Source organism: Chaetodon auriga, chromosome 1, assembly GCF_051107435.1.
Source record: "Chaetodon auriga isolate fChaAug3 chromosome 1, fChaAug3.hap1, whole genome shotgun sequence".
Classification (NCBI taxonomy): Eukaryota; Metazoa; Chordata; class Actinopteri; order Chaetodontiformes; family Chaetodontidae; genus Chaetodon; species Chaetodon auriga.
The window spans coordinates 10,486,793-10,502,532 of record NC_135074.1 but is presented as its reverse complement, the minus strand read 5'-3'; the positions used below and the strand labels follow the sequence as shown (position 1 = coordinate 10,502,532).

Genomic DNA, 15,740 nt, shown 5'->3' with positions numbered 1-15,740 from the left:
ACTGAGATTGGACTTTTCAGTGAAAGAGACATCACACACACACACACACACACACACACACACACACACACACACACATATATATATATATATATATATATATATATATAGAGAGAGAGAGAGAGAGAGAGAGAGAGAAAGAGAGAGAGAGAGAGAGAGAGAGAGAGAGAGAGAGAGAGGCAGAGAGATAGTTTAACCTCCAAACAAGTGGCTGTAACAATCCATACGCATAATACAATATGAAACTCTTCAGCTCTACTCTACAAACAGACTGTCTGCGTGTTCATGAGGCCTACACTTAAAAATTGACATAATTCTTGGTCATGGTTCTTCTTGCACTCATTAGCTCACTTAACCACACACTTTTTCACATGTACAATATCCTGCTTAGAAATGATAAGTTTCAACTTTGTGTTTTAAGGAGAACTGCCATCCAAGCCAGAGCAAACTGGATTTAGTTGAGATAAACTGTAATGATAGTGCTTTTGGTGAGCACGCCCTTCACCGATCCATGATGCTGTGCTGTCGCTGCTTGTTTCACATGCCTGCCACACATCCTCACCCAATCATGCTCTATCAGCTCTCTGGGATGTTTGGTTTGACCAGAAAGAATGTCCTGGTTTTCCTGACTACCAGTAAAACAGGACCGAACCCGTTACCCTCCCCTCTTTTCTTTACCACATTGTCTTTTCCAAACACAAATCTTGTTTCCATATTAAAAAAGGCAGCATTTAATGGGCAACTGTCTCTACAACAAGTGTGTTTAAATGTCTGTGGGACTTTTAATGACATTTTTAACTCTCTCTTTCTCCCTTTCTGTGCCACATTGCATTGCCAAGCTCTTACTGTGAAACGCATAATTATGAAATGACTGTTTCCATTAAAACCTGTAAGCAATTTAATGCGTTTGTGACTCAGTCAAGGATAAGCAGGGTTATTTAACAAAGAGAGAGTGTGATACTGATGCCTGCCAGTTGCAAGCCTTCCATTCCCACACTTAACCACAAAACGAGAGAAAGCATGTACCTCAACAGCTAATTACTGACTTGTTTGAGAACCAGGCAAGATAGAGGTAAGTGCATATTTACACGGGTAAAACTTGTTTGTACAGTAAGTAGAAGGTAAAGGAATAGAATCATCAGTCATCTTGTTCAAAGCACATTCCTGCAAGAATAAGACATAAGACTCTGAAGTATTTTCCAGCCTGGGAGCTAACTAGGATGGGAGGGTGATTGCTACAGCAACAGCAGCTGTGAGGTTCTGCTGAGGTCAGGACATGTCATGCATAACTGACTGATTGCTAAACAGGGGCGGGTGCATGAGAGAAGAATTCATAATTTACAATCAAGCACACACAAACACACACCTCACAAACACCCAAGCCACAGGCGATCTCGCTGCACGCATGTAACCGGTCTAAAAGGACCACACAGACATGTTTTAGATAAAGACAGACAAATTAGACGACAGCGTCTTAGGCTAACCACTGCGCTTGCGTTAATTACAGGCTGGCCGGCGATGAAAGAGACAGATGACATGTGCTTATTTGTTTTCTCCTCCAGTGCCCTGAACCGAGTAAACACAGCAATGCAGTTGACGGCAAAAGTAGGTGGTACAATGAAAAAGACACGCAGACAACACAGATAGAGAGCAGAGTTTCACCCACCGCACACAGGTGTTTGCCCACCACTGCAGCAAGCAAACCCCTGAGGTAAAAAGAAACAACGGAGCAGCCAGCAAAACTTTTGGCTGCCAACTCATGCTAAGGAAAACAGAGTGAGATAGCCCTGTCTGCTCTGCTTGCAAAACAGGACTGCTGTTGTGGGGGTGATGGAGAGGCAAATGTGGGGCTGCTGTCTGTCTGCGAGATCTGATTAACCTGTCACCTCAGGTTGCAACTTACATCACAAAGGCCTGGTTGTCAACATGCCCAGACCGACCCGCCGCCAACCAGAGCGTTGGTTTATGATGCCAACCCCCAACACCACCCCCACCCCTGCTAATTAAACCCGCTTATTAACACCATAATGCCACCATATCTTAACTCTCTCTCACAAAACCATGATTACCAAACCCATCCACGAAAAAGCCAGTCAGATTCCACACACGAGTCATGGATTGACACACTGCCTACAGTCAAATTTCAGAAACCCCACCCAGTAACATGTGCAATAAAAGCTGAACAGATGACAGATTTGCTAGAAGTCTATGGGAACCTGCGAACCCTTGAGTGTAGAAAGAGTGAGTTGTCTATGGCATGATAGCAATCCCTGCAGAATGGTGCCTCCATTTCTAAGGCTTTAAGGAGGTCACTGGCCACATTAGACAAGGCTGTGGTCTGTCCATCTTCATTGTGGACATGACACTGTCAGTCTTTCCAGCTCCCATCTGGGACAGGGTACCTCCATTGTCTTCCAACTCTGAGCCCCACCCCAGTGCAGGGATTGAGTGGGGTCTGTCAGGGATAACACAAAGGAAGTGTCACCACTCGTGGAATGAAGGGCCAGCCAATGAAGGTCTCTCTCCTCCTCTCTCTGTGTCTCTATGCGTCTCCACAGGGTTGCAACTGGTAGCTGACATCACTTGGCAGGGTCATCCCTGGCTGGGCACAGCCTCTGCTCTCTGGCCCCTACTGGCCCCAAGTGACCCTTGGGTTTGATGACAGACCGAGTCTTTTGTGGAGCAGCGCCCTGTCCAGGTGAGGACAAGAGAGGATGACAATAGCAGGAAATATAAAGCCAGTGGAAGCTTGGAGACAGCCCTACGGGGTCATGGGTCAGGCTGGACAGCTGAGTGATGAGTGCAGCTGTGGACACGTGGGCCTCCTTCTCTGTCCTTTGGCTCTGCTTGCCATGTCAGCTGATGTTGCCTTTGTCTTGGGATAAAGACCTCACAAACTCTCAACAAGTTGAAGAAAAGTAATAAACACAGGCAACAGATGTACTGCGCCACAGATTCTGAGTGTACAGCTATTATAGTGACACCCAAACCTGCGCGCTGTGGGTCAACGTCCTGTCTTATCAAAAGGTGACTGGAATGGAATTAGACAAAAAAAAAGGAGACAGTACAATTAAGTAAAACACTGAAATGGTTGCCATTTTAGATGAAAACTGTCAGTTCAAAAGTAATCTGAAATTAAAAACGATGTTAAAACTACAGGAAAGGAAACTAAAAGGAACTCCACACTTCGCTGGCTCTGCCTTGTCACTGGATATAAACCCAAAATGCTGCAAAACTACAGAAGACCCCTTTAAAGAACAAACTTGTGACACAAATGAAGAGAACTATTTTAAACCCTGTTATGCATTCCCACTCGAGCCTATTAAACAAAGAATACACAGCATACGTGCCTCCAAACTACAGCGATTCACACATTCTGAGCTGTCCAACTGCTTCTGATGGCAAAGGTCAATGGCTGCCTACTTTCCTACCGGCCCCCACGGAGAGATGGGAGGACAGGGTTTGCCAAGTCATTCACAAACCCTGCTTTGGGTCATAAACACCTCCGCCTGTCTCCCGTCTTCTTTTCTCCTCCACAGAGGTGAGTTGGGTTTGCACTCTGTTAATCTTTCACTACAGGCCTGCTTGCTTTTACACTGGCCCACTGGAGAACAGAGGAGGGGAATGAAAGAGGGGTAGTAAAGGACGGGAGTGGATAAAAGAGCAGGAAGAAAAAGCCATAGAGAGGGCCAGATGGGCACCTTCACAGTCCATTTATCAAACCCAATGTGGCCCTCCCCTCCCCTCCCTGCTGCTCTCATGTCCTAAACCCCCATGTAATTCTGTAATGATTTTCATTATCATATAATGACCTTACAAAGCCTACAGCAGTTTGCATGGTCAGTACAAAACTCGCAGCTGTTCCCTTCAGTGTTTGCTCGCTGGCTGTGACAAAGCTTTTTTTTTTTTTTTTTTTTTTTTAGCTTTTTCTGTTGGTCAGACCAGTGACCTCTAGGCTCTGGAAGGTCACCATGAGGCCACCTCATCCAGGGGGTTCAAAAGTAGCTGTGCTGTAATCAGGCAGATTCAAGAGAGCGTCACACAGAGTAACCAATAAGAGTGAGTTAAGATATAGCGTTTTTGAAAAGAAAACTTCTGAACGCTGCGTGTGTGTTTGCCGCACAATAAATCCTTCTTTACCCGCATTTGCGTAGATGTGAAACAAGATCTATGCATTTGCAAAACCTAATAACTCTACTACCAAGTGTTTTGAATCTCTATAGGTCTGGTGCCTCTGAGATGTGCCATTTCCTATCCGATTAGGCGCGCTCCCTGGAGGTTGTGTCTTGCTCGTCAATCTGCACTTCCTGTGTGGCATACACAACTGCTCTGCTACGGTACAGTCACCCACCCACATAATAATCCATCTATTTTCAGGGCACTCACGGGGCATTTACCAAAGGGACACGGAGGGCAGCATCTATCAAAGAATTCACCATGTGCATCTGGAAAACCCAGTTACCAGAAAAGCTCATAAGAATAAAAAAGCTCTCATAACTTAGTTGGCTCAGAGTGAATGAATGGTCTGCTTCTGCAAGCAGGGCAAGCTGAGGCATCACTCACTCTGAGTGCCTATAAGTCACTTGTGAAGAACCACTGGTCACCAGGTCCAATTTCTCTTTCTTTCCTTCTTGCCGGTGCTAAAAATGCCCCGGAGGCAGAAAATGGTGGCGAGCAGGCCTGCGTTCCAGCGCGCAGAGTGCTGCTTTAACTGGTGTTTAAGAAACAAAAGTCAGCGAGAAACTTCATCAATCAGAGCTCGTTGTTTATGTTTATGTGCCTCAAGCAAGAGTGATCAATCATGCTTTTTTTCCCCCCTTTATCCATCCTTTTGCAAGCATTATGTGCTGAATGGAATCCATGGAAACAAAAGGCAGTATTATGATAAAAGCCTGCCTGTTGCATATTGTGCAAAAACCTAATTAGGATGCCCAATATAAATTGCAGCAAAATGAATCAGCAAATGAATTTCAAAAATCCTCGCCTGGTGAGTGGTTTTATTAAAATAAATGAAGGTTTGAATACATCTGAATGAAGTGAACTAAATTCCCTCACTGTGGGTCTGATTACATAACACACTTCACTTTGTCCCTTCGCAGTACGCTTAAAGAAATTGTTTTTCATCCACCACAAAGAACTAGCGAGGCAATCCTTAACCCGCATCGGCCGTGCATCTCTAATCAGTACCAGTACGTCCCACTTAACATTGCACACAGCCATGTGTTTAGTTTTGTGTAAATGAGATCTGTTGACAGCCACTTGACAGGATGACCCCTGGCTTTTTTGTAAGTAAGGGTGGTAGGGGTTAGGGATAGACATTTTAAGTGTGTAAAGGGAAGAGGAGGTATCAGGAGCAGCTGGAGTTCAAACATATTGTGTGGGACGCTTGCCCTCCTCCAAAACTAATCTAATCAGTCTTTCACTGCTGATAGAGTAAACGTCCGTCTGCCCCGCCAGCAAGAGCTGAGCATTTCCTGTCCTGGTCTCTGATACTGGCCGTCAAGATCTTAGGCTGGGCTGAGCTGAGTCTACGCTGAGACATGGTCAGAAGGTGGTAAGATTGCATTGTGGGTGGTGGGGGAGCCGGGATAGTGGGCGACAGTGCTGATGCTAGGTGGGGGGTGGTTGTGGCGAGATGGTTTCTAGCTTTCAGCACCTGCAGTTGGAATGCACTATCAGAGCAGGCCCTACATCAGAGTTGTGAGGCGGTGGGCGTTGACACAGCAAAGCAAGGTGTGTGGAAACAGCCTGTTTACAAGGGTCATCTGGATGGGGCATAGCTGAGGGTCAACTAGGGGGGACAACTTGAAACAGAGGGGCGCCGTGGAAAGATGAGGGCAACAACGCTGCAAGTAGTTAACGTATATCTTTCAAAAGAAAAGATGCTGCTTTCAGGAATTTCAAGTCTGTGAATTGTGCCCCTGGCACTTTGTCTAGGCTCTGGGTCATGTCTGGTCCAAAGTGTGTGTATTTGTGTGTGTGTGTGTGTGCATGTGTGTGTGATACCCTGAGGTCAAATCTGTTGATAGAAACAATAAGCAGTGAAACATATGTGAAGGCAGATCTTGTGTATACATGCATGCCAATGTTTGTGTGTGTCCTTGCTAGTGCTGAGGGCGGGTGTGACTGAGAGAGTGAACAGCTAAAATAACACTGTGTGTGTGTGTGTGTGTGTGTGTGTGTGTGTGTGAGGCCCTCCTTTATCTGAATGAATGGCCAGTGTTCTAATCCATGGCCTCCCTGCCCTTATCTGGAAGGAAGGAAGTGACTGGGCTTATCCAAGACACACGTGTCGTTGTGATAGCTGTGATAACTGCCAGGCCCGAAGACCACAGACGAACACAAACTACACCAGTGTACATCTGTGGAATTCACAGCCGCTCTTCAGAGGGAATCACTGTCCATGCGCACTGAATGAAACTGCAGCAGGACTATGGTGATGATCCACCAGTATTTCGCTTGCCGATGTGATCAGAGTTGTTCCCTCATACATGTCCTCACTGTTTTAAGTGAGGCTAACAGTCCACATCTCAACCTGGCCCTTCCAAGCCATATGAGCTATCACGCTTGGTTGTAACTTTTAAATATTAAGCAGAACAGTCATTTCCACAACAAGTTTGGAGAGAGTCTTCTCATTTTGAATATGAGACAGTGCTCATGCTTGATAGAGTGTCTTGCTCTACCTGTCTCACACAAATGTCAGGGATTCATTTATCGAGGAGCAATGGAAGGAACACAGTCAGTGGTTCATTGTGTTACCTGTCTCTCCATGTCTGCCTTTGCTGGTGTCTGTCTGTCAAGGCAGACAGCAGGGTTTCTGCCATCTCCCTCCTTCCCTCCCCTGCTTGGCCCTCCTCCTCCACTGTAGCCAGGTAGAGCTTAGTCTGGAAAAGAGAAACGGAAGTAGAAAATAAGTGCATCAAGCAAAACTAAATGAAAAGATGCGTGAAAGACAGAGTGACCTGGACCCTGAGAAAAACCCAAACCTATCTTTAATTACTGTAACTACCATTTGCAATACAAAAGAAAAGTGTCTTCTTAAAAGAGGGCTAAAATGATATTGGCTGGTTTACCACCCACAAAATCCTTGAGTAAAATACAGCAAAACCTGGCTCTATCAAATCTTTCCCTTATCATTAAAGTGCGTGGAATCGAGTGGAAAGACTACCTGAAGCAATTCCCCCTTGTGCCTCTATCCTCAGTTTAGAAATTACACGGCTCTGAGCCAAGACTCCAGTATAACATCCCTAGGACGGCGACATACAGTAAGTCTAGTATAAAGTCAGTTTCACATCAGAGGATGGGCAAATTACACCCAATATTAGAGTGTGAGTCAATTAATCACGTCCTGCACAGCACAGTGTAATGTGTGAGTATCCCCCTGTTGAACATGAATTACAGGCCGGCTTAAAGTGTGACGTGGCACATCAGTGCTAATCTGAGACATCCTGGCAAACCTTCGCCTCCAAGTCCTCCGCAGCCTCTAAGCTGGTTGAGAGGGAGTCAAATGAAAAAGGATCTGGCAGCCCAAATTAAATGCAGTGCTGTCAGCCACAGTCAAATCCCTCTTTCTCCCTCTTCTTCTCTACCCTTCACAGACTCTCTCCCTCTCTGAATATCCTTAAATGTCTCCCCCCCCCCTTCTCCCAGCCTCTGAGAAGTGATGGATCTGTAACTCTGACTGACTCTGACGCCTTGTTAAGAACAGTCTCTTCCTGTCACATCCACCAGTAAAGCGCGCTCATTTCTTCCCATTAACAGTCACTCGCCTCCCCAGTCATCCAAACCCTCTTTTCAAAAAAAAAAAAAAAACCCCACAATGTAAGGGAACCTTCATTTCTTCTCCTCTCCCCTTTTTTAATCCATTTCTGACAATCCACCTGTCTGTCTTACTTCATGTAAAGATGGGTTTGATTGTCTGTGTGTGTATTTCCAAAGGAGAGGAGTGTGATTTGCAGACAGAGTAATATGCTTACTTCCTCCACACCACACAGGACAGGTGTCAAAACATGCGGCAGTGTGTGACTGATTACACCTGACTCGGAGAGGACACCAAAGATTACGGTGACCAGGAGGAAGCAGGGATGGCTGTACTCCCTATGGAAACTGTACCTTTTGGTTTGGATCAAACCCTGTCCTCCTGGGATGAGTGTCAGGCTAAGAAAGTGCCAGAAAGTGCATTCAGACTGTATCACCATCTCAGGCAGTTGACATCAAATTGCCATGCTGGCCGTGTAGCACAGTTTCAGCGTTTCAAGCACAGCTCTGAAGAGCAAGCGAATGCAGCTGATCTGAAACCTGCACCGACGTGTTTCCGAGCTCACTTCAGCTCCTCCCAAAGCTGGCCTGGGAACAGAATGAGCAGCAGAAAGGGAAAGACGGCGCAGACTAATGAGTTTATTCTAACTGTGCGAAAACAAAATAAGAATACAGCCATGTAATTCACCAACTGTCCATCATGTTTGCACATCAACACCTTGTTTCATATTATAGCCTATAAATGGATGGCCAATGCATTCGAGCATGCAACAACATCAGCATCACCAAAATAGATCCTCACTCCAGCCTACACACTGAAGTCTACTCACTCTTCCATGAAACACGTCGAGAGAGTGTGTGTACATTTGGCGGGTGTGTATGCAAAAGCTTCTTTTTGTGTTTGTTCTCAGCTAATTTTTGTGAGTATAGGTGTGCCTCTAAAAATGTGAATGCGTGTTACCAAGCCTCCTACCAATGAAAATGTGTGTTTATGTGCCAGAAGCATCTTGTGTTTGGAAGACCCAGTGCTGAGAGAGACCTTCAGGTTTAGCCAGAGGCTGATCTGCAGGCCGTTTACTGGTCGAGCAAGGCCTCAGAAAGCCAAGGCCAGACCACAGCCCTTTATCTCTGGGCCTGTGTTAGCACTGATCAGCCCCCTCTTTCCTTCTATTTACCTCTTGATGACAGTAGCTATCCTCAGCCTCCACCCCTCTAAGCCTGATGCTGACCACAGATGTCCCACTGACCCAGGTCACATCTCAAGGTGAACATGAGGACAAGGAGGACCTGGGCACCTCCAACCCCAGTCCCCAGATCCCAAACTCAACCATGTCTATTTTACTACAGACAGCATAAACATTTCCGGCCCTGTGCAGAAGCAGGGTAGGTAAACAAACATGCAGCCAGGCCGAGGTGATATTTTGGTTGGTGGAGAGTTGGAGTGATGATAGCGTTCCAAGCGAAGGCTGGCTGGAGGGCAGCCTGGGGCGGCTCACTAACACCTCCAGCCAGGACTGTATCTTAACACCAACAAGCATCTGTCTATTCCATCACATAACAACATGTCACTCATTCAACACAGAATAATATAATGGCAAGATTGTTTGTTGCTGCACACAGTGCAATATGGTGTACATCCCTTAAAACTTAACAGAATAGCTGTCAAGACTCAACGTAATAGCTCAGAAGTGCTCAAAGGGAGGAGAGGTAAAAAAAGATGCATGCAGAACTGAAGGTTTACACTCCATAAAACAGAGCTACTAGCTGACCACCAGAGTGTCTGAGAAACTGTTAACACCCCATGAAATGCCTTAGCTGACTTCAGACCAGGACTTTCAGGGGACCCACAGCACTCTTAAGCTCACTGGCACTCTATTATATAGAAAACATTTTATGTCTGCAGGCCACAAAAACTAAAAATCCCCAAATTTGCCTGCCTTTTTAACTATTTTAACAGACACCAGTGATTTCTAGACCAAAATAGACCATCCAAATGATGGGTGATTACCTAAAAAGGTAGGTGGTGAACAAACTCACCAGTAACACCAAACACTCCCCGAGGTTTTGACTGGTGGCTGGTGTTAATTTGCCACCATGGTGCCTCCACTCCTAAGTGTACCTCTGTCTGTCAGACTGCCAACTTCCACGCCTGTCTCCCTGCCACTAGCATGTGTAACAGGCTCAGCAACAGGCCAGGAGACTCTCCTGTCTCTCTGCGTGCCAACACGTCTGTGTGCCCATATGGAGGCAGGCATGGCCCTTAGGAGTAATCCATCCTCCTGTTTGTGACTGTTGAGCCACCACTGGGGGCTTTAACTCATAGTAATGGCATGCAAGCACTTAAAACCTCCACAAAATCCCTTCTATATTAAAAAATTACATTTACTGAATTAAGGTGCCAATCTAAGCCAATAAAGACTACAATAAGAGAGCTGTGTTCTGGGAAAAATCCACCTTTCAACTGATAGCCTTCTCCCCATGGGTGACCTCCATAGTATCCGGAACTTACCCAAATGGACTTCACTCTGCAGAATGTGCTGTTTTTAAATTTCTATCATGGCAAATTTATCCTCTGTGTAGCAGTCTGAGATTAAACACCTCCTGTGATGACAGGAAGGAAAGGTCTTATCCAAAACGACTTAAAATTGCAAGAATCATGCAAGCAAATCAACTTCATCAAACAGAGATAGAGAGTTTTCGTAAACCTGGTCCCAGTAAGATTACTCACACCTCTGCTGGTTTTCTTTGTAGCCATGAACTAAAGGACAGATTTAAACCTGAGTATAACACCAGGTGAATCGTTTTGGGCAGTACTCTAATATCCAGGACAAAGAAACCAAATTTCAGACCAAAGCGATAACATATGCATATCTTTTTACTGTCATTCTTCCCTAACTCGTCTTCCTCTTGCGTCCCTACATGGCTAGCACATTAGCAAGATTTCCTGAGCTTTAAGGTTTAACCCTTTTCCCAAAATTGTCAGACACTCCAGTGACTTTTGCGACAGTTTGAGCTCAGCTGCTCTGACTTGTGATTTCATAGGCCTTGGGAGTGGGAGTTTGGCAGACTGTCGCTGCCTCCATCTCCCTCTCGCCTCTAATACAAGAAACTAATATCACTTTGACCACTGGTGGAAAAAGGCATCAGGCACCTTGCTCGGGGTAATGGATAGCTTCTGCTCACTGATATAAACAACTAGGGAGCTGTGATCCTGCCAGGGCCAGTTCCAGTCTGGACAAGGGATCTGTGTGTGTTTGCTGCATGCCACCGCCAAGTTACTTTGCTCTTGGGGGGGACTCTCCACCGGTGGAAAAATTATATTAGCCCAGGAAGAAATAAGCCCAGACCACATTCACTTTTCTGTGACATCACACTTGAAGTCATAAAAAGTTGTGTGTGTGTGTGTGTGTGTGTGTGTGTGTGTGTGTGTGTTTTCCTGCCGTCTGCCTGCTGTCACATGATTACAGGTGGTTCAAAATTGAACTATATCTGAAATTTAATTTGTTTAGTTTCCATTACGTAAGATTGGCTGATAATGTGTGTGCGTGTGTGCGTGTGTGTGTGAGTGTGTGTGTGTGTGTGTCAGGGAAGAGTGATAGGTTGTCAACATTGCTAGTCACCCAGACTTTGAAGCACCATAACCTTTGATATTATCAGAGAGGAAACAGTAAAGACAGGGAGACAAGCAAGTTCTATAAAAACATCCTCTCAACAAAGTCTTTTCTTTGAATGTGTGTGTGTGTGTGTGTGTGTGTGCGTGTGTGTGCGTGTGTGTGTTATCTGTGCAAAACTTTAAGCAGTTCTTGCAAATGAAACTTAAAGATGATTGACTTAAGGGGTTTGTTGCAACATTCCAACCATAAAGTATATGTTTTAACACAGGACACAGTTATTGGTGGCCCATGTCATAAATGGGAAGGACAAAAAATCAGAAACACCTCTGAACATAATGTGTTCCAGAACATCGCCACCTTTAACAATTCCCTCAGTAATAAATTTACAAATGAATTTACATATTTCTGACAATGCCACCACAAGTGGATCATTATGTGCTTTGTCAAGATAGATGTTGTGTTGGGGCTGTTGTAATGGATTCCATTAGATTGTACAGGTATACCTAATAAAGGGGCCACTGAGTGTATACTCAGATTTTAGAATTTCTGCGAGGATCTCAAAAAAGACTGTATGAAAAGCACATCTAGATGTTTCCACAATAAAACAAGATACTTCAAATTTCTTAATGGACATCTAGCGAGCCCTAAGTTTACTCTATGTGTGTGTATTTGTTGGTGTGTGGGTGTGTTCTCGCCATCTCCATGGTGACAGAAACCAAGGCCTTTCTGCCAGATTGACCCTTGCGGGGTCGCAGGCACCATCAATTATGTCAGCCAGTGAAATGGGCTTTGCTACACACAGCAGATTATATGGAGTGTAAAACATTAGAAAAATGTGTCTGAAACATCAGAGTAACATGTTTGAAGTGACAATGGGTTGGGGGGGGGGACACTCCCAAAAAGGGAAGACCCCTGACAAGTGATTTTGTTTGAAGGCATTGTAACACAGTCAAGTGGGCAGGGATGCTCTCTATGGCCCCAACGGCAGTCCATCTTCTGGGCAGAATATACAAGCGGGCTGGAAGGACATATGCTTTCCACCGGGGCAAATGAAGCAGAACTCACAGGCTTTTGTCGTGCTCCCTTTTGGTAGCTAGAAGAAAAGGCAAATCTGTTGTTTGGTTGTAGTCCAATGGGCCCACAAATATCACATAAAATCTCACCGGCCTGCGTCTAGCAAGGCTTTTGTCTCTGTCTCATGATAAGGAGTGTGGATCCAGTCGGCCCTTAATGGCTAAACCACATAGTTCTTGGTCTGAATGAGCTCTCCGGCAGGCTGGGACACACACACACACACACACATACACACACACACAGACACACATGTCACTAGTCTGGCAAGAATGCATCATCCATCCATCACAAGAAAGCTTTGAGAGGCGCTTTGACTAATTCAGGACAATGAAGACAGAGCTGGACAGAGATGTTTGCGATGAGCGTGACACTCAAGCACCTTCTGCTCTGTTAAAACCCCCTTATTCTCTTTCAGTATATGAAAGCTGAGTCTAGATTCTAGCGAGATAGCAGATTGTGATCTGCACCTCGCTCTCCTGCCAGTAAAAAGCTTTTTGCTGACTGGGGCTGAAGCCAGCCTTTCTAAGCCCCGGAGTTACAGTGTAACACACACTGCACCATACTTCAGGTCTTCAAAAATGCTAAACCAATAAAAAGGGTTTCCATCCATCTAGACATGCTTGCAGAGAGGAATTTGTTTTAGAGGGGGAATATGCCTGCAGGGGCTGAAATGTGCCGTTGACAAAGTTTTGATTGACTACAAGAAGTCTGAAGTGCAGTGATTCCTCAATTTCTGCATCTGGCTGGAAGCTGCTGTTGCGAAACTAAACATGCCCTCTTATATGTCTAGTCTGACATCAAATGTGAATTATCTATAGAGGCACAGTGAAAAGGAATGACGGCGTCTAAAGAAAAGATTAGGATCTCCAAAATTGCAGTTTCCCTACTCTGGAAATACTGTTTACTTTATTAAAGGCCATAAGGTCTGTGCAGTATCAGCAATAGACAAACTCTCTGGGTTTACGGATAAACCCGGAGTCGCACGGGAGGGAAAATCTTTTAACATCAACACCAACTTAATTGGTTTGTGATATTATTTTGAATTTCAATCACGACAGCTCAATGATTTGCTTGATTTAAAACCATTTACTTTGGGTTAATCAGTGCATTTTTATGCTGCATCATTCTACTTAGAGTTGTTCAAAGCACTGCACACTACAGCATGTGACAACAGACAGAGAGTGTCTTTAACCTGCTGCTTCCCTTTAGCTCGGCTGTGATTAGAGAGGCGGCCTTGTTGCCTTAAACATTTCTCTCCAACCTATGCAGCTACACAGTAATAAACAATGGGGCACACCATGAAGCAGTTACAGATAACTGGCTTATCACACACACTCTGTAAGATGCCATCAACTTCAATCTGACACTGTGGAGTTTTTACATTTACTACTGTATGCTCGACAAATGCATGGTAAGTTACCAGCAATGTTGAGGATACATACAAGGTCTAGTAGTGGAGAAAGTCATGGACAAACACTCAAGAGGCCCTTAAAATGTAAAGCTTTAATTTCCAAACATACGTGTATATGTATATGAGTATGGTAGAGTTACTCAAGTGTTTCTAAACAAACCTGATTTTCTACACATTTACCCACTTTGTCCCCCACTTTGGCATTATGTGTGTACGTGTGATTGCTCCCCACCAAGGGAGGCTGATGAGAGCGGCTAAAGGGTGTTTATGAGACTGTTAGCCAGGGAAGGATGCCGCCCCGCAGCTCTCGCCCAAATAAAAGAGCCATTTATTACATCCAACATGACCCTCTCATTACACACAAATAGGAATTAATGAGCGCTATATCGGGCGCTCCCAGCGGAGCGAGGCGGGGCCCGCTAAAGGACTAGCGTTAATTACATTGTCCTACATCTCACCCATTTAACACCACCCATCAGATCGCTCCATCTGCAGGGGAAGGATAGGAGGGCGGAAGCGATGCACTACCTGGAAGGACTCTCAGCTTCGCCAGTGTGGCACAGCCCGAAAGTTCACGAGATATTTGTGAGAAGCAAAGTTGGACCTGCTCGTTGCCAGAGTGAGGGTAGTTATTGCTCAGTACAAGTAAATTAGAGCTTGCTTCCTGGTTCAACTTTACCATAATTATCATAGTTGTGCATGCACACAGTTTAAACATACAATGGACGATTATAATGGACACCAGGCTTTGAAGTAGCTTCTTGTCCAATAGTACTCCATTGCAGAGTTGTTGCTACCAGTGTTGGGATCTTAACACTGAAATTGGTGACTGATAGGACGATGGTTACAACTATAAAAGCAGACCTGGTTGTAAAAACTGGGATTTCCCTTTCAAGCTTCACATTGGAGAAACTCTCCTTTACCAGAGAACACACATCTTAGGTCTGATCTCTGTTGGGTTATCCTCTTCATACTGTACACGCCTCATTTTGAAAGGTGCACAGACAAAAGAAAACAGGCCATGGAACTTCCCAGAATGCTCCCAGGACTCGTACTTCCTCCTGACTGTACTCACATCCCATTGTTTACAGCATCAGCTTTTCATTTCTTTCTGGTTTACTTTCTCTCACGCACTCCGATTCCAACTTAAATCTTTACCCTTACAGTATGTCTTGATTCCCTTCACCTCTGAAAATGCCACATCCTCCTTTTCCTTGTTTTTTTTCCCCGCTGTTCCACCTCCCTAAACCTCCTCCACCTCCCCCCAAAAAATGATACAATCATCATCAACAATCTTTTCCCATATTTCCTCCTTTTCTTTGCGGTACTTCAAGCGAATCAGACAATTTTACACTGTCTTCCCACCAGGATCCCTCCATTCTCTCCACTCATTGTTTTCAAAGGAGGCTTTATGTACTTAAAAACCTCGACACGATAGCTGCTCCAATGATTTTGAAGAATTAGCGGAGTACCGAGGTATTAGGTAGTTAGTGTTTGCTGATTATAGATCACATTATCTCGACACTGGAGACCTTATGCCTAAAGCTTCCTCAGCGATGAAAAGATTAAAAGTGTCATTTTGTGATGGAGTGATATCTGGCTTTTTTTTTTTTTTTTTTGATTTTGTTATAGCATATATCATTTATTTATTCTGTTGTTATTGATTTCAATGCCAGATAATTGGTTGCCTTTATTCTCCCAGTTGGAACCTGACGAAGGTATGTTCTATTTTTGACCCTAATTAAGTTTTGGGGTGGGGTTTCACTTTGAGGATCTATAGTTGGGGTGGGCTGTTTTCATGTTCATTAATGAGCTTTAATTTATTTTTTCACTCTGTGTGGGCGATATGAAGCCATCTGAGACTGTGACTGTGAATCAGGGTA

General features: G+C 44.7%; 1 protein-coding gene across 1 annotated transcript in view; it reads right to left on the bottom strand.

Moving 5' to 3' along the window:
- fto (FTO alpha-ketoglutarate dependent dioxygenase) overlaps positions 1-15,740 on the bottom strand; it is a 116,996-nt gene that overhangs the window by 58,253 nt on the left and 43,003 nt on the right. Inside the window, exon 8 of the mRNA XM_076749302.1 lies at positions 6,760-6,884. Coding sequence (XP_076605417.1) covers positions 6,760-6,884 — 125 coding nt within the window. The remainder of the gene's footprint in view (positions 1-6,759; positions 6,885-15,740) is intronic.